This window comes from Chelmon rostratus, chromosome 16, assembly GCF_017976325.1.
Source record: "Chelmon rostratus isolate fCheRos1 chromosome 16, fCheRos1.pri, whole genome shotgun sequence".
In the NCBI taxonomy this organism is placed as follows: Eukaryota; Metazoa; Chordata; class Actinopteri; order Chaetodontiformes; family Chaetodontidae; genus Chelmon; species Chelmon rostratus.
The window spans coordinates 19,884,185-19,907,946 of NC_055673.1; the positions used below are offsets into that span (position 1 = coordinate 19,884,185).

A 23,762-nucleotide genomic window follows, 5' to 3' on the forward strand; every position below is an offset into this window, starting at 1 on the left:
CAAGAAATGAGTCATCAAAGATCTCTTCTCTTCGTGTTTGTGAATTTTGGAGCTTTTATGTGTCTCATTAAAAAAGTTATGAGGGTCTGTTTGAAAAAGTCACCCACTGCTTATTGGATTTTTCACTGAATCACTGCATTATAATTTCTTATTGCCTCTAAACTCTAGCAGAGAAAACCATTTCAATTTAATGACACTGAATTAAATTACAACTGCAACTCAGTTTGCCAGTTTATTTTCATCCATATAGTTGCAGCAGTTTGACTGAGGTTGCGTTCAGAATCACACCCTAACAGACTGTTCACACTCAGTATGAAGTCAAATGGAGTATGTAACGTGTTCCAGCTGCACAGTATGTGGATTTTAATATATGTGAGAAATTCCCAGAAGGGAAGGGGATCACCAGCGTGCTTACAGTTAATCCAGAGTTGGATGTGAAAGTGTTAATTTCATGGGAATCCTGTTGTATTTCACTCAAAATCAGAAATTTCAACCTCATGGTGGCGAGAGAGGAAAAATACAGGGGATCAGCAAAGTCCTTAGCATCTATCCTCTGTGCACCATGAATGTCTGTAACCTACGTCGTGGCAGTACATCCAAGAGCTGTGAGATATTTCTGACAGACCAACATTACCATCCCCGGAACCATTCCACTAGCATGTGCTTAAGGTATAGCAGAAAATGCTGGAAAACATATGAATATCAGGAGCGTTGTTCATCAACAGCAGCTGTTATTTGCTCCTTCATATGAGTTGCAGTGACAGCTGTGTTCTCACTTGTGAGAGGAAGTTATTTTACTGTCAGGCTAACACAAAACCTGCAGACGCACACACGTACATACAGAGACAGATACACATAAGAGTTATTAGTGACATTCTTATGTACAATACCTGACCAGCAACCAGCCGCCTCTCATCCAGGCAGAATCTCTGAAATGCCGCGCTGAGTTAATGAACACTCAGTTACTGACACCAAACACACACACACACACACACACACACACACACATGTTTTGAAGAAGCTGAGTATTGATTTCACCAAGCATACTGTGCATTACAAATTTGACAGAAAGATCAACCAAATGAGCCTAACAACTACGAGCCAGGTTATTAACTCCGCTGACTTCTGTGCAGAGAGAAAAGCCTTGTCAAAGCTGTTTCAGCTCAATTCCTAATTAAACACGTTGCGGCACTTTCAGGAAAGTGTCTATTTTAGGACCTTAAAAAGCTTCGGAGCTGGAGTGCGCAGCAGACAGAAAGTGTGCCGGAACAGATCGAAAACATTTTGCGGACTGGTCTCCCACTGCAGAGTCCCTCTGAGTCTGATCGCCAACTCTGCCAAGACGGGCTGAGTCACCCATCTTTTCCCTCCACGGGTGCCACTCCGCTTTGTAACTGAGCAGAAGGAAAACAACACTCTTGTTGTCTGAGCCTTTGGAGCAAGTGCTGCTTTGCTCTGTCTTTCCCTCTCGTTCACTGTCCTTCTTTATTGTGTTTCTATCCAGTGCTGACAAAGACCTACTGCATCCCCCACCCCCCTGCTCAGCCTCTCCTCTGTAGGTCACATCTGGCTGTAAGACTGCTTATATTTGAGCTTATGGTCTGTTACATAATGTCCCACATTCAGCCCTCAATTGCACTCAGTGGAACGTATCCTCAATCTATAAAATAACTCCACTCTTCACTCTGCTCTATTTCTCTTCCTTGCATGATTGTCTCCCCATCCCATCAGCCAATTTTAGGATCTTTTGAAGAAGACCACAGGCTGCTTATACACCTGAAATGAAAATACATCTAAATTTCTTTTTATCTCTCTTTCACTTGAGCACCTTCGAGCATTTACCTGCTAACTGGGGTATCTGTAAGATGCAGAAGAGTGGGTTGTTATGGTCATTTCTGCCCCCAGGCACCGCCTCAATCTGGCATAGTGAAGCACAGAGTTGTCCTCTCTCACTGTTCTCCTTTCACGTTGATGGTTATTGTCTGATTATGGATCCAGCTGGCAGCCTGCGCTTGTGTGTCATTATTAACTGTGCATAGGCTTTGTAGAGTTCACCAGCTGGCCATATCTTATCTATGCAACTATGTATTTTGCAGCAATATCAGCTGCTTACTGTTTCGGAGCTTATAAAATCCACACGGATGTCAGTCCATCAGAGTTTACCAGCAGGGCCCGTCCCTGTGGGGTTGTTCGCAATATGGCTGCAGATGCACCAGCACTGCACCGTGGTGCTTTCTGGATTTTATTACCCAGCCTCTGCTGGGAAGAATACAATTCAGCTGGGAACGATTGGTAATATTAACACATTTTTCACAGTCATGTGAATAGGGGAGGGAAGGTTCGGGTGGTAACATGATTCTGCGCTATGAGAAGTCTGAAATATGGGAGTGAACGGAAAAGAGAAGAGAGGATGTGAGGAAAGAGAGGAAAAGGAGGATGAAAAGAGCAATTATGTAAAGATAACATTTTACATCATCAGCTGTAATGTGTATGGAGCTGCTGAATCAATGTCAAGTGATAATTTCCCAACAGTTTTCATCCTAAATAAAAACAACATGTGGTGAATGAGGACCGGCGCTGCAGCAGGTCATTTATCATTCCAGTGCTGCCACCCCATGGTAGAGTGCAGGAGTGCACGTCAGTGAGTCCCAGTATGGGAGTGATGTGTTTAAATCATTCAATCTGAGGCTATAATTTACATCTTTATTATTCCTCATGTACATTTTCTTATCGCAGTGCCATCGGCTACGTGTATATAAAGTAATCATAAACTTGCTGAAAGGTTAAAACAATGCTTCATGTGCATTAGTCTGATCCTGAATGTCCCCCTAAAGTCCAAACCTCCCTGATTGATCCTGCCGAAACTTTATCCTCCGATAACTCCGCCATCGTTTCAGGGCAACCGTCTGCCAAAAGACACATCTGCTTAATTATGTGTGGAAGATTTCTGAGGACTCGCCAGCAGCGACAGAGTGATGTGAAGTGGATTGACATTTCCAAAAGGCCACTGCGGCCATTTTTTCAAGAAAGACAAATTCATGTTTCTCAATCCAACCTAAGTCGTGCTGTAACTGAAACGAGGCATTGATTACCAGATGCACTTAGTTTCAATAGATTCAATTAATTCCAGCTGAGCAGAGCGGGACTCTGTACAAGCTTTGTTGTACAGGAGAGGGCAGTAAAATCAAACTGTCTGCTTGTTGAACATCTGTTAATGTGATACTTGAGTTGGTGAGAAACCTCAACATGTTGCACAGAGGCTGTAATGCTCTCATATTAGCTACTAAGAGGGCCTGCAAGGTGGTAACACTGAAAGCTAAACTGCTGGATGGAATAAACACTGAGATCTTATCTTTACCACATTTGGTCTGAGTTAGCAAAGCCACATTGTTTTCATCAATTACATCAAGAAGTATGAGAATTTGCTCAACTTTAATCAGGGAACCCTGCGCTTTGTCAGCCTAAGGTGTCATTAGCATGCTAGCATGGTAAACTTCAACATGCTAATGGTCGCTGAAACTTTCTCTCTGGACCACGAACACACTGCTTGCATGGCAATAAATCATGTACTCACAAAAACTAAAGGCACCCACTGAAACTTATGGCTGTCTATATTCTGTTTTGTTTTTTTTTTTAAGAATAATAAAATAACACACTGTCATCAGTAATACGAAATACATTTAACATGCTCAGAGCAGAAACACTAGCATGCTAATGGTAATGTGTAGCTGAAGCTAAGGGAAATTCATTAGCTGAAGGTGTGTCATGAACTGAAACTTGAAGTTTAACCTGTGAGGCAACATGAAAAGTCAGAGGACCCCCACCTTAGGTTTCATTGGCATAAACGTTCGTACTGAATTTTATGGCAATTAATTCGACAGATCTTTCAGTCTGGACCACAGTGCTGGACTGACACCTCCACACCGCTAAAAATAGTCTTCATTGAAACTAAGGCACCGACTGAAAATTATGGCTTTCTATATGTGTTCTGGACTTACAATAGTATTGAGTATTCAGGAATATACAACACATTTTGTATAGTTGCAAACAAACAATTTTACATTCTTGTGAAGTCAAACGGTAAAATGATTGAAACACAAACTTTCAATTATGACCACTGATCCTGCTACATTACATCAGTACAGTTTCTACACTGCGCTTATGGCTCATTGACTGACTCTCTGTGCTTCACTTACACAGGAGGCATGTAAATATCAGTGGAGCCACTCATCCGATAACCGCCTGTGTTCACTGAAGAGGCGTCTTCCTCATGGAGACGAGTAGTGGAGAGAGAAAAAGCAGGTCGATGTGGCAATCAAGCACCTTTTGAAATTCCTGTATGAAGCAAGATTTGACAGGACACTGAAGTACTGAGTAGATCGAGGCTTCAAAAAGTAAAGCTCAGGGGCACTTGACATCATCTCAACTTCTCCTCTACCTCGACCTGCATCTAGTTCCTAATGTAATAGCATTCAGCTGAGATAGTTTACTTTGTGATAAAACAAGCTAACAATTGCTACAGTATGGAAATGATGCATTTCCATTAATATTTAAGTTTATCTTTCCAAGCTTTCTGAAACTTCTCAGTCTCTTTTTGCTCAGCTCTAAGATGTTTCTCCATCTCGTCCTTCTTCTTTTCTTTTTTTTCTGGTTGGATGACCGTGCCATTTGCATCTCCAGTCCTGCTGGCTACTTCCCCGCACTGGTGTTCTTTTTGGGGTATTTCTGTGCAATGCCGTAGGGCACATGGGCAGCGATGGTGCCCATCTCGGCCGCTCCCTCCACGTGAAACATCTGATCATCGAAGTAGATGTGGGGCCGGATCTTCTCCAGCATGGGGCCCTTCGGCGCTCCCGCGAGGAACAAGGCCTCGTCGATCTCCAGTCCCCAGGCCCTGAGTGTCTTCAGCGCTCGGATCCCGGAGCTGGCCGCGCTACGGGCTGTGACCAAGTACGTTCGGATCGGACAGTCCAGGCGCTGGCCTTTGGCGTAGAACTTTTTCTGGAGCTTCCCCAGTGCCTCCAGGAAGCCCTTCAGGGGACCCTGCCAGAGAGGAGGACAGATCGTGATGAAGCAGAGCTGGTGATACTGCGTGCTCTCTCGTGTTTCAGTGTCTTGTTTTGTGCATCATTACTTTTATCCCTTGTCATGACACATTTTATGCACATGAAACTTTTATTGAATTAGCACCATTTTATTTTAGTGCATTTTGAAGCGTGCAAAGTTTAAAACTATATTCATAAATTGCTGTCGGTCTGATAGAACGATGCAACTGACGGTCTGTAGCCTAGTGCCATTTGAGACCATTTATCACATCATTTTGAATTAAGTCATAGAATAATCAGTTAATGAAATGGATTTTATATTAAAAACACCTTCATCATCATTTACAGGTGATAAGAGCAACAGCAATGTGAGGCTACCAAGGAGAATAGGGTGTAAAGATCACCTACATTTTCTTTGACTTAATTTCTGCCTTAATTTTTAAATTATACATGTCAAAAAATCCAAACTTCACCCATTCTGTGATAGAATTAAATTTATGGACTCCATCTATGATTATTCAGTGTAAAGCGTGGTGACAACACTTAAGCTGCTGTTGAAGAGAAAATGTCCAAGCAGACCTCCAGTGAAAACTACATACATGATCCAGTAGCGTGTCCTCGTGGTCCCTCTCGTGCTCGAAGAACTTGTCCAGCCCATGGGCCTTGAAGATGCGCTCAGATTCGTCAGAGAAGAGGACGGCATCCCCGTCAAAGGCCACCCTCAGCTGGGACTGTGATACCTCTGTCTGCTTCTCTGGCATGAACATGGTGGCTGCAGCGATGCCTGGACACCAACACGGCCGGAGACATCAGTCACAACAGGTTCGTCAATCAAGTGAAGGCAGTTAAAGGGAAGTGGTGGTTGTACAAACCTCACTTCACTCCACTTGATGTTACTTCAGTTCACTCCACTGCACATCACTTGATACCAGCAGGCAATCCAACACAGTATCATGGCATCTTAAAATAACAATTGGTTTCACACTGGAATCAAACCCCCGGTCTCCTGTGTGGAAGTCCTGTCTTTGACTCGTTCATCCATCCCAGCCACCTCGACCACCTCCTTTTGCAGACTTTCTCACCTTTTATATTAGATTAGAATCAGTTTGAGCGTCGAGCTGAATGTCATGAAAAACCTCGTGAACTGCCTTGATACTGGGCTGGACAAGAGCTGAATGGCTCAAAATCAAGTGAAGCATTATTTGCCGAGGGAAAACCAGCAATCACTTCACTTCACTTCATTGCTTCAGTTCTTGCTAGAAATAGAACAAATCAGGAATGTTTTCAATGACATTGTTGCAGCTGTAGTCTTATATAAAAAAAGAAAACACTGAAAACAGACCTGTAATGGCCTTCAGCTTACAGGAAGTATTAACAGCTACACCGCTAATTAAGATCTTTCAAGTAAAATGTCAAGGACACTTCCTTTGCTTGACTCTTTGTGTGTGTGTGTGTGTCTGTGTATGTTCGTGTACATGTGTTACTCATGGCGGACATAAATTAAGTTTATACACCCACGATGTGGGGACTCGCCTTCCTAATTGGGACCAAACGCAAGTCTCCATAATGTAAATGAACAATTTTAGGATGAAGACTTAAAGGATAACTTTCGTTTTTTTACAACCTGGACTTTATTTGTAGCATTAAATACGACCATTTACTCACCCAGACAACTTTGGTGGCATTTGGAGTCGTTTTGAAGAAATTAGCCCCAGAGGAGCGGCGCTTATATCTGTATAATGCGAGTAATCAGGGCACCTGTGCGTAGCCTCTATAAACGCATAATCTGCGGTGAAACTCGTTCATATTTCAGTATTTTGTTATGATATGCTGGTTCTATTCCCCTCTGAGCCCGTGGTGGCATGTTATCAACATCCAGCGTCTCTAGACAACTACCTCTGACGTGGATGATGTCATTTTCGAGCGCCGTGCGCTCCGAGCAACCAGCCACAACACGGCTAACTCTGCGGCGGTCGGCTCGTTTAGCTGTAGGATATACGCACCGCTCTTCTGGGGCTAATTTCTTCAAAACGACTCCAAATGCCACCAAAGTTGTCGGGGTGTCTAAATGGTCGTATTTAATGCTACAAATAAAGTCCAGGTTGTAAAAAACGAAAGTTATCCTTTAAGGTTAAGGGTTACGTTTAGGTTTAGTTTAAGGTTTGGGTTAAGGTTAGAGTTAGGCAAGTTGTAGTTATGGTTATGGTTAGTCTATGTAATGTCCCCAAAAATTGGCATTAAGCGTGCAAGTCACATGAAGAATATCCCTGAAGTCATATTAAGAGGTATGTGGCCACACTGATCGATCGGTGCTCCAGCTAATTACCCCCCAGCCCTCTCCACACAGTGATACAGTGGACACCATATGTTGTTTTCTGGTTTTGACAGCTAAAAAATCAAGACTTTCTAGCTAAGAACACATTTTGTGTCAATTAAGATAATACACGTTTTGTTAGTTATTTGTTTTTGTTTTGTTTTCAATTAACTTAAAATTGGTTTCATGGCTTTTCAGTTTGTGCTCTTCCTTTTTGCCAGCAGTAATAATGCAGCATGAGATGTGCTGCACTGAACAGATTCAAACCTTCAGAAGCGGTTGTCACCTCAAGTCCCACACATTTCACGTCAGTATATTCTGTTTTCAGCTCCTTGTCAGCAGAGCACATTAACATTTTATATTTGTTTGGCAGAGAGCAACACATGTTTTCTAATGTTGATATATATTCAGAGCCACAGTCAGAGCACTGCTGGTATTCCTTTTAGTGCATGCCATGCAGGAATCCATCAAGAAAATATAAAGAGAGGAAGTAATCAGTGTGCTGGTTTATAGCAACGTGCCTGCAGCATTGGAGATGTCCATCACTGCAACTCATTATGCAGTGTCAGAATTTTATTGCATTATACTGGCAAACTTTTCATTTAAAATGTATCTTAACAGCACCGTTGAAGTTTTGTTCCATTTATCTGAAATTACACATATCAAAAAACTGCCAACCTCTTTCAAAGACTTTCCAATCATTCTGCCATTACAGCTGCACTTATAATTACAATGATAACAATCAAATGTACAGTCTTTGCAAATAGATGTTTGTACAAAAATGAAATTAATGAAAATAAATAGGCCCAACTCTGCCTCATATTGTCTTACCCTGGTATTCCTAGCCTAACCCTAACCAATCATTGCTCCTCATGCCTAATCCTAACCAACCCAACCAACTAAGGCAACAAGGACCAATCAGAGGCAGAGTAGGGCAGGTCATCCCTTCGCCATGGTAGGATTCGTAATTTAGCCTCCAGGAAATTAAATGGTCTAGCAGATAACCCTCCATAAAACCAGAGCTGAGTCCTGACACATAACATGTTCATCAGTAAGACTTAGAGGTGCTACTATGTGGATTTTGTAAGTTTGAGCAGAGCCAAGCCAGCTGCTTCCCCCTGTCCCCAGTCTTTCTGCTAAGCTAAGCTAACCAGCCACTGACAAAAGAGAGTTTCATCAATCTTAGCATTGACTCTCAGCAAGAAAACAAATTAGTCTTTTTCCAAAAAAATGTTGAATAACATCATAAAGCAAATTTCCCATTATCTTATTTCCATAGAGATTATTTCTTTTTATCTGAAGAGATGAAATAATAGAAAATAATCTGACAGAAATTGTTCAGCAAGTAGGAATTCATGATATATAAACAGAATTACCTGAAAAAACAAAAATCACATATTCTTTGCCATAAAAAGATATCACTGATACAGAGTTAGGATTTCAAGCATGAGCAACGCAGCAGATAGGTTAAAGTGCCAGGATGCCTCTGCCTCCCCTTACTTGTGCCTCTCTGTGTCTTCCCCTGTCCCTTTGGGTCCTCTCCTTGTGTTTATCCCTGTTTGTGAGTGAGTGTGTGTGTGTGTGTGTGTGTGTGTGTGTGTGTGTGTGTGTGTGTGTGTGTGTGTGTGTCTGGACTGGGCAGTTTGTTCTCAACCATGATTCACCTACACCTGATCCTTGTGATATTCTGGCGTCACAGCTGCAGCCAATCCATGAATCGCCAGCCACAGGACAAAAACCTGGTTCTCCTCACCAGTCTTTACCAGACTATTGAACTCCTGCTGCCTCACCTCACCTGCCTGCCTGCGCTCCCTCCTGGATCTGCACAGATCAGCTCCCACTGATCAGTTTACCTTTTGTAACAATAAATCCTTTTTTCAATCTAATTCAGCTGAATCTGTGTCCTGCATTGGGGTCCAGCTTTTCACTTGGCCCATAACATGAACCCATAGAAAAAAATGTGTCTTTTTTACTTCCAAGTTGGCTTTTAAGCCTTTAGAAATTTAATTCAAGCAAATGTGATAAAAGACTGGCCCTGATCTTATCAAAATCAAGGATACCAGATGATCAGCTACCACATTTCTCATATAAAAGTCATTTCTATATGTGGAAAAAGTAAAATAAAAAACAAAGATTAGGATAATGTAAACCTACTCATTGATACAATGTTGTTGTTGTTTTTTTTAACTTTCTGGCTCATCTTTCACTCTAAAGTAACAGATACATTGTAAAATTGTACTTGTTCTTCCTCATCTGTGTGTATGTGCGTGTGCTCACCTTCAGCCAGCGCCTCCCTGACCTTGTCAGCGTCAGCAGACAGGTAGAGGTTGGTGTGCCACGCCTTCAGGTAGCCAATAGGACTGCTTCCCCCCGTCATACAAAACCTCTCAATGAACAAATCTGGGCACAAGAGGAACAAACATCAACAAGGATTTTAGTTTCAGCACATCAGCCGGTGTTAAATGTCGACATGCAATATATTAGCTGCATTACAGATCCATAACAGTACTGTTACATGATACAGCCAACATCACGTGACTTTAAAGAGTCAAAACAAAACAGAAACATGTTTCTGTTTGTGCTGGGAGCTGTGACTGAATTTGTCGTGGAGTTCATGATCAGCAATTTCAGGAGGTGAAGTGGAGGGGGGGAAGAGGAGGTTAGGACAGGGTGAGAGGATAAACTTACAAGAGAGCGGGAGAGGGTCCAAAGACGGGGTTAAGTAGAAGGGGGAGAAGGGGACTTAATGCGGGGCAGAGCTTTGCAGATATGAGGCAGAAGGAATTAGGACTGGTGGGAAAGTGTCTGTTTGCGTTTCGGCTGAGGGAGGCTCTCAATTCTCTGCTGTGGCCTCATCCAAAGAGCAGTGGGGAGCGAGAGGAGAATGACATTCGGCAATTAGATCCACAATTACAGGGCTTTCCAGGTAAAATGAGGTGATGCGTATGTGGGAGTGCAGGAGATGGGGGACATCAGAAAGGGCACAGGAGTAATAGACTGATGGAGGGATGGAGATGTGACAGAATGAGTATGAGAAGCGCTGAAGGTTATAAAAGAATGAGAATAGGCGGGTGACACCAAAGATAGATGGACATATAGTAAAAGTGAAGGTTAGCCTGGGTGGGAGATTATATACTGATTATGAAAAGAGAGACGGCAAGGCTACGGCATTTATTCAAAGCTCCACCGGGCAAGAAACTTCATCCATGTTAAAGGAGCAGCCGTTTATTACTGCACTCCTATACAGATGAGAGACTTGTGAGAGACATGCAGCAGAAGCAGAGACGCCACAACAGCTGGATCCTTCATTTCCCATAATGCAACCAATAAGGTATTTTTAATACACTCTCAGTGCCTGGCCCCAGGTTGTTTTCTTTCATACATTTGTTGTGTTCAAGCCCAAAGCCAAGATAACTGATGACATGAACAGGCTGAGTGGCGCTAATCACGACTAGTCAGACTTCTCACGGCAGTGTCCCTTAAAGATGGCCTTCAGCATTGCTTCACAGCCAAAAGCTACCGCAGAGCCGTAAAGTAGCTTTCTGTCACCTTCCTCCCTCTGCGTCCACTCAATTGAAATGTCGGCGGTGCTGAGCACACAATACGAGCTGTCATTAAGCTGCACTCGCTGCGTGTTCATCTTGTCAGACAACCTCACTGTGATAAATCTGTGATGTGATCGACCCATCTGTGTGCGACGCTGCGCAGTGTTTCAGCTGAAAGTGGACGAACACAAAGGCATCTAGCTCTCTTTGTTTGCGGGGGTCTTTTGCGGAGGTGCGGTTGAAATGCTAATGATGGACAACAGCAAAGGGTTTCCTGTTTCCACAAATAAACACGAACGACAGTTCTGACACATTCTGAAAGTCAGACAATAAACTGGTGGGAAATTGTGTCTGTGAAAGAGAGTAAGTAAACTCAAAGTGATGATCTGAGACATTCATCCATACAGATGACTGGTCTGCCTTTTTTCAAACAGATGCATATTATATATTTGTAAAGCTTTATCGATAGTGCTTATGGACGCTAGGCATTGGGTGCCTTTTTCTAACTCTGAGAACACAAAGCAAGGTGCAGACCACTGTTAGCTTCAATGCTAACCCATTAAAATTCTTCTCCGGCATGCCTTGCTTCATTGACCAAATGTTTTTTTAACTGTTTCATGTTCATCGTTGTGGTAACAGTTTTTCCCAGCAGGACACAGGTCACCAAACGAAGAACGTCTGGCACCACATACACATAAAAACAGCAGTGCTCATGCGCTGCAGCTCCCAACCGTTTCAGCTGCTGACCCCACTCAAAACGGACCAATGTCCCCTTGCAGCCCCCGGTCGCATGTTTAATATGTCTGTGAGTCGTCGTAGATTTTCTCGTCTAAACCTCTCAGATTGTTTAAAAAAACAAAAGAGGTTAAAGCTATTCAGTGGTTTAAGAGAAAGAAAGCAAACACTTAAGAACATTCACTAACAGTCTCGTGGATAACTTAAGATGCAACAAACAAACTGTCTCCTGAAAAGCTGTGAGACAGGAAAATATGAGCTCAGCAGCAGTGACAGAAACAAAGACGACATGACTCATTATTAAGATGAAGGCAGATGGCGACTAAAAAACAAACAGGGAGACAGTGTTCTTTAAAGCCCACGAGTGATCTCGCCATCATTCAAAGAACCTCCTGTCCTGTGCACATTTTCTAAATGGTTTATTTAGCTTTGTAGTCGGGCCCTGGTGAGTTTGACCCCGCACCGCGCTGCACCTCATCACATCAACCCTCCCGTGCGTCCTCTGCCTTTAAGACGGCTGCCGGAGCGTGGGAGCCACTCGAGGGAAAATCTCATCATTGATGTCTTTGTATCTTGTTTTTCGCCCCCGCTGCAAAAACGTTTTCATATCATCTGTCTCCGTGTGATTTATTTGCTTGTTCGGAAGATCTAAAACATGATAACAGGAAAGCAGGAAATCAGCAGGACTGCACCAAAAAACGAGCAGCTCCATTGTGCAGTTTAACACACTATCACACGGCAGCTAACGTGTGTCCATGCAGGATATTATGCATATTGCATGCAGATATGAGGTCGTGTAGGGGCTCCGCTTCTGATTTCCATAGAGAACGATAATGTCATCATGTGGAAGCTCAATCTTCTGCACACGGAGCACATTACACGACCAGCCAATGAAGTAGATGCATGAAATTGCTGGGGGGCACCTTGTCACTCGCAGCCTTGCATTACTGTAACTGTATAGCTATCCCCAATCATCTGCAAACAAGATGAGAAACTTGATACTTCATCGTGCTGCTGCTAAAAATAGCAGGTGTAAGCAGCTGATGAGAGGTAAATGAGTATCTAAATGTTTCTCTGCGGTGCCCAGATTCACTTTCATATGTAAAAAGCTAAAGATGTTTCTTTTTTAATCATTTTTAGGCTCACGTCAGCCACAGGGACCCATTGCTGCCCAGTACTGCAGGGATCATGTTCAACAAACCCTCGTCCTGTGGCATCAGAGAGCTGTGTTTTCCTTCAGATCTGTAGGGAAGGTCGGGGGTCAGGGGACTGTTTGAATGTATCGGCCCCTTCGTGCTGGGAGCCACCAGAGAGATCTAACACGGGATCATCTGGAGGGCCATGTGTCGCTTCGGTGGCTCCGCTTGGGCCTGTTTTTGTTTCGGGCCTCTCGGATTATTCTTACATCCCGAAGGAGGTCGTCTTGAACTCAGCCCGACCTGACGCTGCGAGGACATGGAAACATGTGAGGAGCCGAACAGGAAGTGGTCTGTGAGGAAGACGTCATCACAGGGTCTGAGATATCCCTGGGAAGGGCCTGTCAGTCAGCTGTTCATACACTTTGGTGTTTGTTTCTCAGCTGAGCTTGCGTCAGCTGCTTGGATTATCTCATTATATTGATGTCTTACAGTCCCCTTTGCTTTACTGGATGCAACAAAATACACTAAAGAACTCACAACCACAAACTGACCATGTTTTTTACAATGAATTTCATGTGTTGGTTTTGGATAGAGTCAGAAAGTCAGAAGCCTGGGCCTCTTTAATTCACATGCTTTGGTCCTGTGCATCATTACATGGTTTTTCTTCCGAGATATACTCATGAATTGTAAATACGGATGACTCTAACCTGCAGACACTTTCTGATTTTGCAGAATTTGTAACTTTATATTCCAGATTTTCGATACCCTTGAACATATCTGTGTCATGTTGAACGCTTCCTCCTCCAGAGTGGACAGAACTTGGTAAAAATAACACAATAATGTGGAAAATCTTTTTCCCTGTTCCTGAGTAATGCCCTCACCAAGACACTGACCGCATCAGCTTCTACACTCATGCACTGCTGGCATACAAGCTTATATTTGCACATTTATTTTATTTTATTTTATCTATGTCTTCCAAGTTGTTCTGCTGGCCTGTGTTTTACTATTACTATTATTCCTTTTTATGCTGTATTTTCTCTCTCCTGCATCTTTTTGTGTACGCACATGTGCAGCCTTTTGAATAAATGACAGTGGGTGTTATATGTTTAGTTTGGCTACATGGAGAGTACATGGAGAGATCTTGTCTAGCTGAAATGTGTCAGTGTGGGTGACAGAAATCTGATCTCTTACTAATCTACCAATGGCGGGACGCTGCGGCATTTAAAGCCACTATTCTGTCTGCCACATTGCATCTTCTGTTAGTCCCACTGAGGGTCGCCGAAGTCATAACTTTTCAAATTCTATATATAGAAGCTATAACCTGATGTGTCATTGCCACTACTGTCTAACTCTGAGAGACATGCTGAGTGTAAAGCACCACTTTTCTCAGCTTGGAGCTTCTTTATAGTTCGATCTCAGTCAGACTCACTGTGATGGTTGATGGTGTTGATGAGTCGGATTCCTACGTGCGCATGGTTGTACGTCACCAAAACAATGTCAAACAGCTCCTCGCTCTGTGGGTACAGCTCCCGCAGGTGAGCGTTCACTGCCTCCAGAGCCTGTCGGGAAACAGCAACAGTGAGCCCAGAAGCTCAGGGCAGCAGAGGAAAAGTGAAACGTTCAGGCTGCACCTGAAAATCTGTCCTGCTGTCGTCGTGTCTGTGAGTGTATGCTTGAGTGACTTTAACCTTGACGAAGGGGAAAGCTGGTCCCGGGGCGAAGGGCTCGTTCTCGTGTTCGATCTGGTATCTCAGGTACTCCTCCACTCCTTTCTGCTCGAACACCTTCTGCTCGCGCTCAGTCCGAAACAAGACCCGGGAAGAAACAGCCACGGTCACCGCGTTCTCGGGCTTCGGCTGCAGAAAAAAGAGAGGCGAGATAGAAAAGGGCGTGATGAAGAGGAACAGCGAGGAGTGATGACCCATCGAGATGGTGACTGGAAAACACAGGTGGAGGAGAGATGAAAGGTGTCAGAGGAATGGATGAGCCTATTTTTACCTGTGGGAAACACTGACCTTACAACCAAACCCTGCTAATAATACTCTGAATGTTTGTGCAAGTGCTGCTAGTACTTTTTACAAGAGACCTCTGGGGCAACATCATTAAACCTTTATTAGAGCTCTTCACATCACATTGCATGCTGGGATACATGCAAATACATTTCACGTATTGCCATGCCTGTTATCCGCTGTAATGCCATTATCCTGCAGCAAACTGCATGAATGGAGATCTGTCACTAATCTCTAATCGTGGGATAAGGAGACTATGCGCGTACGGTCACATGACCGTCCACTTCCCACCATACACCACAGCTGCGGCTGCAAATACCTGAGTGCAGATGTTGATTCAACTCTGTGGCCATTCTGGAGGCTGTCGTGTTTAATTACACTGCATCGCATTTTGGCCACACATTTATGTCAAATAATCAGTGACTCACCAGATGGAACTGCAATGTCAGAGTGTGCCAAGTGTGAAAATGTAGGATTTTGGAGCTTTGAAGACTGCTCCCCCATGAACAGAACACACAGCTCAAGCCTCATGCTGAGCTCATGTTGCCCGATGTGTGTTTATGCTTGGGTGCTAGAGTGTGGAGGGGGAGGGCGGCATTCCTATGGGGGCAGCCAGCATTAGTGCCCACAGCGGGCAGCTGAACTCAAATGATGTCTGGGCGATGGGACGAGAGGGGTGAGGGGGCAGAGGGGGCTGACTAATTTAAAGTACAATAACACGCCAGTGAGAGTGTGTGTGTGTGTTTGTACTTTTCAGAGGAAGCTCTAAATCTTGCATGCTGCCTGAAATAATCCAATGATGCAATAAATCTAATAATAGAGATAAAGTTGGTGCTATTTTATTGTGTTATCAGTACAAAAACTTGAACTTTATTGGAAAAACTGAATGCAAATGTGTGTCTACATCTATTCTGTGTGTTGCAGTGGGAGTCGGAATCGGTGTATTCAGACACATGCATGTTTGTGTCCATGCCTCGATGGCGGCGTGCTGGTAAATAGGCCACAGGCTGACGGGGGCACTGAGCCATTGTCCCTCTATTTAGCCTTATTCCATCACAACACCAGGGCCTGCTGACATGTCACCTACTTACCTGTTAACACACACACAAACACACACATCACCTTGTCAGGATTAATCCTGACCCACATCTTAATCATATTAAAAAATTCAGTTTGATCAAACATAATCCAACTTTAATCACGTCTCCTGTCTGCAGGGTTCTCTTGTTGTGTGTAATTCATGTTTTTACACGTATGAAGAAGTCATAGCTTTCTCAGGCGAAAAATTCTCTATTATATAAAATACACACATCACCTTCCTGCAGGTTTTGCGTACATGTGTGCATTATATACTGTACACAGATGTTTGTAAAGGCAGTGTTTGCACCACGCGCTGATGAGACTGGCTTTGTTTTGTCACCAGAGGGAGGGAGCTTGTCCCCAGGGTGCAGGTGAAGGTTGATGTTTGTCAGGACAAAATTAAATGAACACCCATCACCTTCAAAAGTGCAAGAGAGGGGTGAAGGTAAAAGAACACTTCCGCACGAAAATAGACTAAATGTGGAGCTTTGCCTTCTTTTTCTCATTTACTTAGAAAGTTTTCACTAGAATCATTTCACTTGATGCCAAATTCCAAAGTCACTGTGCAGCATCACAGGGGAATTACTTCATTTCTAGTCAAACTGAATTCAAAATTCATTTTTGCCAAGAATCAATGTAAACTGTACAGTATATTTGGTGTTGGTCAAAACTCTAATTGCTAAAAAGAAGACATTTAAAATTGTATTAATTTGTCTGCTATGACATTATTTTTCTCCAGGGGACGTGAACGTTTGGTAACATGTTACTGTCAATACCATAATGTGATTGGTGCAACATGTGTAGGTGGGTGGGTGCTAAAATGTTTTATATGCTGGCAACTGGTGCAACATCTAAAAATCTCACCATGTTTGGCTCTTAATGTCATTACCAAAGTGAGACGTTTCTGGATCATCATTCAAAAAATATATTAAAGGGTCGTCCTATGATGATCTTATCTTGATTTAGAAAACAGAAAGAATTCAGCTCTCAGATAGGAGCCGGCTGATATCTTTCATCTAAAGGAACTGACTCAGAGCCAACTGGTTCACGACGGACACGTCACTAGATTTAAGGGCTTCTATATTACTGTGTGACTGCTCTGACATGATATGACACACAGGGTAACCTGCTGACTGCTGAGGTCTCAGCTGTTGCTGTGACAGTCTGGTCATTTGCCATCACCACAACACAACCCAGGTAACACCAGCTGGACCTTCCTTCCTTGTGAAGTGCAGGAGGAACATTTAATGAGTGCACAGGAGCCACCAATGACTCAGCAGGTGATGTCATCATAACAATACTTCAAACATAATGTCAGGTAGGAATCAGGCACTAGGAATCTGAATGGAAGTTAGCCTAGCCTGGCTATAGCTTCCTTGAGTGTGTTCATAGCACAATGGGTTTTCCCAAACCGAGTTTCGTAAAATGCTAACGTACATATCAATCACTAAGTGGGATTTTTCTTCAGCCTATAGCAGAGGATATAATCTGTCAGCTGATATTAAAATTCAAAACTCAGGAACATGTGCTCACAAATCAAAGCAGCTCTCAGCGGCTGTCTAGTGATTAGAAGATGGCATGTTGGTTCATTAGCTCAGACCAGCCCGGGACCGAAGGCTGCAGCATGAATCAACATGACAGCACACGTGACGATGCAGCGGGTCAGGCTGTTGGTTAGTGGAGCGGGGGTGGGGGTGGACGGAGGGGTGGTGGTCCGTGATCATGCAGGCGCATCGACAGAGCAGGTTAAAAGGAGGTGAAAGGGCGGTGGTGATGGTCATTCAGTAGCCATGGACACAACCTTTGACCTCACGTGATGATGGGACATACTTACGAAGAACACGCCTCCCTCCACCTTCCGGGCTCGTCTCTCTGTCACCTTAGCAAAATGACAGTTTGTTTTTACTCACTGGGTATTCAGAACATTCATTTACAACTGAGGTTCACTGACAGTCCATTCAAAAATACTCTGTTTTCTTTTTCTTGTAGAGAAGCTTTGAATTTTGTGTAAAGCCATAATTGGCCTCTATATATTGATTTGTTTTCCTCGCAGTCCCTGACACCTTAATCAAGTTCTCCAATATGAAGACAGACAGTTGCATAGGACACAATGTGCTGTGTAGGTTTCAGTGGATAACACGGTTTCTCTCTCTGAATGTCAGAGACAGCCTTGCACATGTACGAGACCTTTGCTGCAGCTTATCCATTAGAGTCATTTTAATCTATGAATAACATGTCACACAGCCTGGGAGTCATCCCAGAGCTCGAGTCCAGTCCTTTGCTGCGATTTGATACTGGTAGTGTTAACAGCCTGCCCTCTCTCAGTGGGCCTCCCACCCACTGGGAACGCATCGATCACAAGGCTCCTCTGCACAGGACCCCGCAGGAACTGTAATCACCTCCTACTTATTGATTTGCATGGGGACAATGACAAGTGAATATAATCAAACCAGCTGGGAATTAAAAACTAAACATTCGTTTGTGTTTAGTCTATATTGCATGCAGAATTAGAGCAGCATTTATTGTCCAAAAAACAAAAAGGGGGTGGGTGGTGGGGGGTTGTTGTTGAACCTTGCCCCTCCTCTCTTTCCCATCCTCTATATTAATCCTGTCAGAGCTCTGCCAGATCAGCAGGACTGGTACCTTTGCATAACCCATATCCATGAGTCATCTGTTATTTACACATCTGAGGCCGTGAGACATCCCTTCCATCCTTCTGACAATGAAAAGAGGAGAGGTGGAAGGGATCTCCAGACAACAGAGAGGGGGAGGACAGAGGGGGAGATAAAGAGGTGAGCGTGTGAGCAGAAAGTGACGGGGTGGGGGTGAGGAGCGGTGCAGGGGGGCTGATATTTATAGATAAGTAAAAGGCCAGTGATGATGCAGTCTGTTCAGGCCTTGGCAGATATGGTGACAGAGGAGTGTGACTGAACACTGCCATGAACAGCAATGTTAATGTTTGTCTGAAACCAGGCCAGTCTAAGCTGTACTTGATCAATGCTGCTCTATGTGTCTTATAGGAAATAAATAAACTGAATGCAGTCATTTCGATAACATTCTGTGGCTTTTTGGCAACATAATGACTTCAGTCATACAATAAGTGAAACATACAACACTCGAAGGTTTGTTCAGTGAATTAAATCAACAGTTTCGGTCTTTACCTGAAATTGCAACTGTTGCTGGCAGATTTTATCAGCTGCAGCTAGCAAGCTAATTGAGTTAGCAGTGATCCATTTAGAGGACGTGAATAAAAAGAAACAGGATTCCTTGTATAACAGTGTAAAGATAGTTATTTCCTAGTAAGGATGATACAGAAAAGTGTGAGATCAGACTCATACAGTAAGTAGTTTAACTTGAAACCTGTTGTAAAGTGCTTTATGTTAGCTTACGTATGTGGAAAATGAAGACACTGGTTGGATTTTCAAACAGTAAGCCTGCGTTTGCTTGAGTTTAAACTTCCCATATCCAGCCTCCAAATTCTGATAGCATGCAAACACAGCTTGCACACAGTGAGGAAATACTACATAGTGGGCATGCTGGGTGTGAATGGGTCTTTTTTTTAACATAACCTTTAGCGCCACAAGATGTAGAGACAGAGCCATGAAATTCAGTCTGCACATGGTCTGTGATGGTCCATCTCTGTCTGCAAAAGGACAAACTGATGTCCCACACTGGACAAAGCTTTCCTGCCAAGGCTCATATTTGATGTAAGAAAGTAATTTTGTGCGTTTACAGTATTTTCCTCAGGTCTGGTCTAGGTCCTGGAGTCAATTCCCACCAATTTGTGGGATGTTTGCACATGTTTCCAAATCTTCTATGTTCTGATTCAGCATGAATCAGAACTTGTCCTAACTTCAAATACTGTCACACTGGCTGAAAATCAATATATTTTTCATCTTTGTTATTATTTTTGGTTTGTAATCGTATTGAAACTCAGTAATACTGAAACTCAGTAATACTGAAACTCAGACTCAAAACCTGGCTTGAAACCACAGATTTACCCGTTTTAAACAAAGGGCATTTGTAACATCTCAGACTGCACCAATCAGAAATGAGAGAGAATCGTGAAACCATGCTCGTGCTCTGCTCTCCTGCCAGTGGACAAACTGATGTCTCATGCTTGTCAAACATGTCTGTTGCTCATCGATAAAGAATCGATGAAGTGTTCGATGGATGTGAATTTTTCTACTGGCTTCATATTCTTGGGGGTTTATTGTGGTCCTTGGTGTTTATATGAAGCTGTAACAGCTGTGAAGATGTAACATTTTACTCCTTGTGTTTCAATTCAGATTATGACTCTAACATTGGAAAAGAAAACTGACAACAGTTAGTTTATTTACTTAGTTATTAAAAATAACTTTGTCACCCTCCTAAATATTTAAGATAAGCCAGCTCTATCTCACCTACAGCCCCTGAGTCATTTTCCCTTCTTGGACCTTCAGACTCCATGTAGTGGAGAAGCTGGTTTAATTTAATATGAATGCGATTTAATTACACTGACCTTGCCATTTAATGTGAACTAAAATTACATAAGTAAGATGAAATGAAAGAAATACTGAATTAGCACTGCCTTTTCTTATTAATGAGGCCTGCATTGTTGAGTAAAAGCTTCATTATTATCCCCTATTTATCTTTCCTATTCATTTGCACATGTGGTGATATCTCTCATACCATGCAGGATGTAACAACAACGTAAAATGATGTCGTCACGGCCACAGCTTTATCCTGCTCAGTTTTTACTGTCGTGTTATCATCCATTCATTTCAGTAAAAGCTCTATAATCTGCAGGGTCCATCTCCTCTGCTAGATGATCAGATGCAGTATACACTAATGCTGTTATGTGGTCTTGAAACTCTAAATATGATATGTTTACGTGTCAGCGCAGTTAACCCCCCCAGCGTACACAGTTTCAGATGGATCTGTGATGTCCATTAGGCTGGTGTCATTATTGCAGTAATATTTGGATTGATAGTTAAGCAGCATTGGATGTTTGCAGTCTGAAAATACACCACTGCGGCCACACTAATCCTCAAGCAGCAGAGATTACTCAGCTTCTAGCCACTTTTAGGTGGGGTAGCTTGCTTTCCCTGCAGTATTTTGTTCACTCTTTTCTGTTTCGTTTTGTTTTTATTTTCACCGTCCTGTCTCTTCTTTCTTACCCAAATGTTCTGTATGTTTAACTGCACGCATATATTTGGAATAGGTCGGTTTGAGAGTAACTCAAAGTGGCTCAGCACCATGTCACCTGATTCAGTGGTAATGCTGATGTGTCCTGTGCACTATGTGTAAGTCCTGCAGTGCTATAAACAGCACTAAACTCTGCCACTGGGTATGCCTAGTTCTCTTTTACTTGTCAGCTTGGATTCATGTCGACCTTTTTGCAAACTGGACTTTTACTTCTGAGAAGTTTGTCAGAGGCAGACTTGCTGTGGTTGAGTGGAACCTGCTTGTGGAATAACCGACAGTGAGCGGCCCACTTTCACCGAAGAACATCTGGAGTAAAAATATCCTGTTGTGACACTTTTAGTGTCACGTGATCCAGCAATGATCCTGGAGCACGCAGTCATTTACATGCAAAATATTTTAAATTCACCGTTTATGTTGCCCTGCTAATCTGCTATGAGTTTGGTTTCATGTTCATGTTTGCTGTCATACATGAGATCATGTCCTTCATTGTCACGATGAGCGAAAATAATTTAATCAACTGCAACAAGCCTTTAGACCAAAGTCCAGCGAAAAAGAAAAGCGACGATAAAATAGAAATGTAATCTAGACAATCATTTATGTAGGCTAGCTTGTTAGCTTAGACTCTAAAATCATAAATGGCATGGTCATTGATGAATTCTGAAGATAGTAAATTCAAAAATTGCTCCTCCACTTTCTTTTGCTGTTTTTTAGATGTTATGTTATTGAAATTCCATAATTCAATTCATAATTTGAAGGACGGGTGTGAAAAGTTTGACACCGAACTTGGTGGCACTCTCTCACCTTGTGTAACCCCCACCTCCCATCACCCCCACTTATGAACTCAGCTTTAAGTTGCACGTGGGCGACGTAAACATCTGACTGTGGAGTGTAGCGACAGGGCCGATGAGACGAGATGACGTGTTGAATTCTAGCCTCTAATAATCCAGATCCTGAACAAACACGGGCACACCGGCAGGTTTACCGACATTAATGAATGATCGGTGACACTTACTGGTTTTGGCTTGGTGGTGAGGCCCAGGTGGTCTTGATCGAACTCTTCTTTCCCTTCCCATGATTCTCTGCTGTCGCCGTTGGACGAAGGGGCAACTTTGAGCTCCTTAACCTGGCCGCTCATCACCTGTACAGGGTCCAGACTCATCTTGACCATAGAGGATCCCCCTCTCTGTGCTCCCAGAGGCGCCCTCCAACCTATCACTCACTCCTCTGCCTTTGACAAAGACACGGTTCTCTTCTCCTGCGAGATCAAATGACCAGAATGTCCCGCTACAGTCTGTAGCATTTATCGAGATGCTCCATTGACGTGCATTGAAAACAGGCTTGCTACAGTAATTTGCTGGGCTTGCACCTGCCCTGCGGAAGCAGCCGAGGTGTCTGTATCCTTTTTTTCCTCAAGGGGATTATTGCTCACTGCTTCCAGTTCCAGAGCACATGAAAGCCATTCACTCACTCACTCCCATTCTCCTGCACACGGCTTCACTCCGCATGCATCCACACACACTCTGTCACACACACAGTCTGTCCTTTGTAAGTGTGTTGCAGGCTGTGCAGCAGTCCATCTGCTGCTATCTCTGTGTCTCTCTCTTTCCCCCCACTCAGTGCCTCCCTCTCTGTCCCATTCAATCACTCTCTCCGCTCCCTGGCTTCGTCCATTCCCCTCTGCCCCCCCCCCCCGACCAATCGCAGCCCTGCTTCCTTATTCAGCATGGCTCCACCCTCTCCACTGTCCCTTGTTGACAGCCCGAGAGGCTCACGGGATGTTCAGGCGCACACTAAGTACACAGCAAAAAATAGCCATCGTGATGAGGCATTTAATCTGGTGCTGAATGTGATTTTTTTTTAAGATTTTTTAATCCTGTCCTTATTCTAACACTCTGCATGATTTTCCATCTATTTTTTTTATTTCTTCTCATTTTCCACACTCTAACCTGAAGGTTGTAGGTTTAAACTAGAAACATTTTCATATGTGCTTTTTCGCCACCCAGAATGACTAAATGCAACGTAACAACGGGGAGATAAGTAACAGGTACACAAAAGTGAAAACAGTCAGGAAAGACAGCTGGATGAGAGAGTGAGCGTGAGAGAGGGAGGGCTTGATCAGGGAATGGGGAGTTAAATTAGCCTAAAGGTAGCAGATAATGGATGTAACCTTCATTTAAAACCAAGGTTGTCCACCCAGTTGAGCACAGGGCCATTAGCGTCCTTACTCATGCATGTTGAGTACAGCAGTGCCAGCGCTTCCAACAGCCTTTGTGGCTCGTTGTCATGCTCCACACAAAGGGCGGCTTTACAGATTCATTTGTCTTTTAATCATTAAGGAAATGAATGCTTTTGTCCCATCATGGCTGGTGTTGCTCCCTGATGATATCTATGATGCGTTTGTCCATACTGGTGCGACCGGATTCTCCGGATATTGGCTTCACTTTATTGCCGACCAGCGCAGTTAAACAATTCATTTCTAAAGTTCATGCAGCTTTGCAGCACATTTTGAGTTTATTGCTACAGAGTGAACATTGGTGGAGCTTCTTACTCTGAAGCCATTCACTTGTCTTTTAGTATGTGATTAGATTTGCATTTACACTCCTCATTCACTCTTTCATGTGTTGTGTTATTTGGAGAGAAAAATTGTCAGTGTCTTGTTCAGCCTCACCTGCACGTGAAAAAAACTCGTTCTCATTCCGCACACAAAC

At 43.3% G+C, this 23,762-nt stretch overlaps 1 protein-coding gene across 2 annotated transcripts; it reads right to left on the reverse strand.

The window, feature by feature from the left end:
- Positions 1–4,689: 4,689 nt before the first annotated feature.
- nt5c1aa (5'-nucleotidase, cytosolic IAa) lies at positions 4,690–22,555 on the reverse strand. 2 transcript variants are annotated; one of them, XM_041955848.1, is made up of 7 exons: positions 22,067–22,555; positions 17,702–17,746; positions 14,467–14,634; positions 14,208–14,337; positions 9,637–9,759; positions 5,645–5,829; positions 4,690–5,043 (listed from the first exon to the last, which is right to left on the reverse strand). In XM_041955848.1, the coding sequence occupies exons 1-7, from the start codon at positions 22,220–22,222 to the stop codon at positions 4,690–4,692; spliced, it is 1,161 nt and encodes a 386-aa protein (XP_041811782.1). In that variant the 5' UTR covers positions 22,223–22,555. The 2 variants fall into 2 exon arrangements, with proteins under 2 accessions (XP_041811782.1, XP_041811783.1); XM_041955849.1 differs by lacking the exon at positions 17,702–17,746.
- Positions 22,556–23,762: the final 1,207 nt, after the last annotated feature.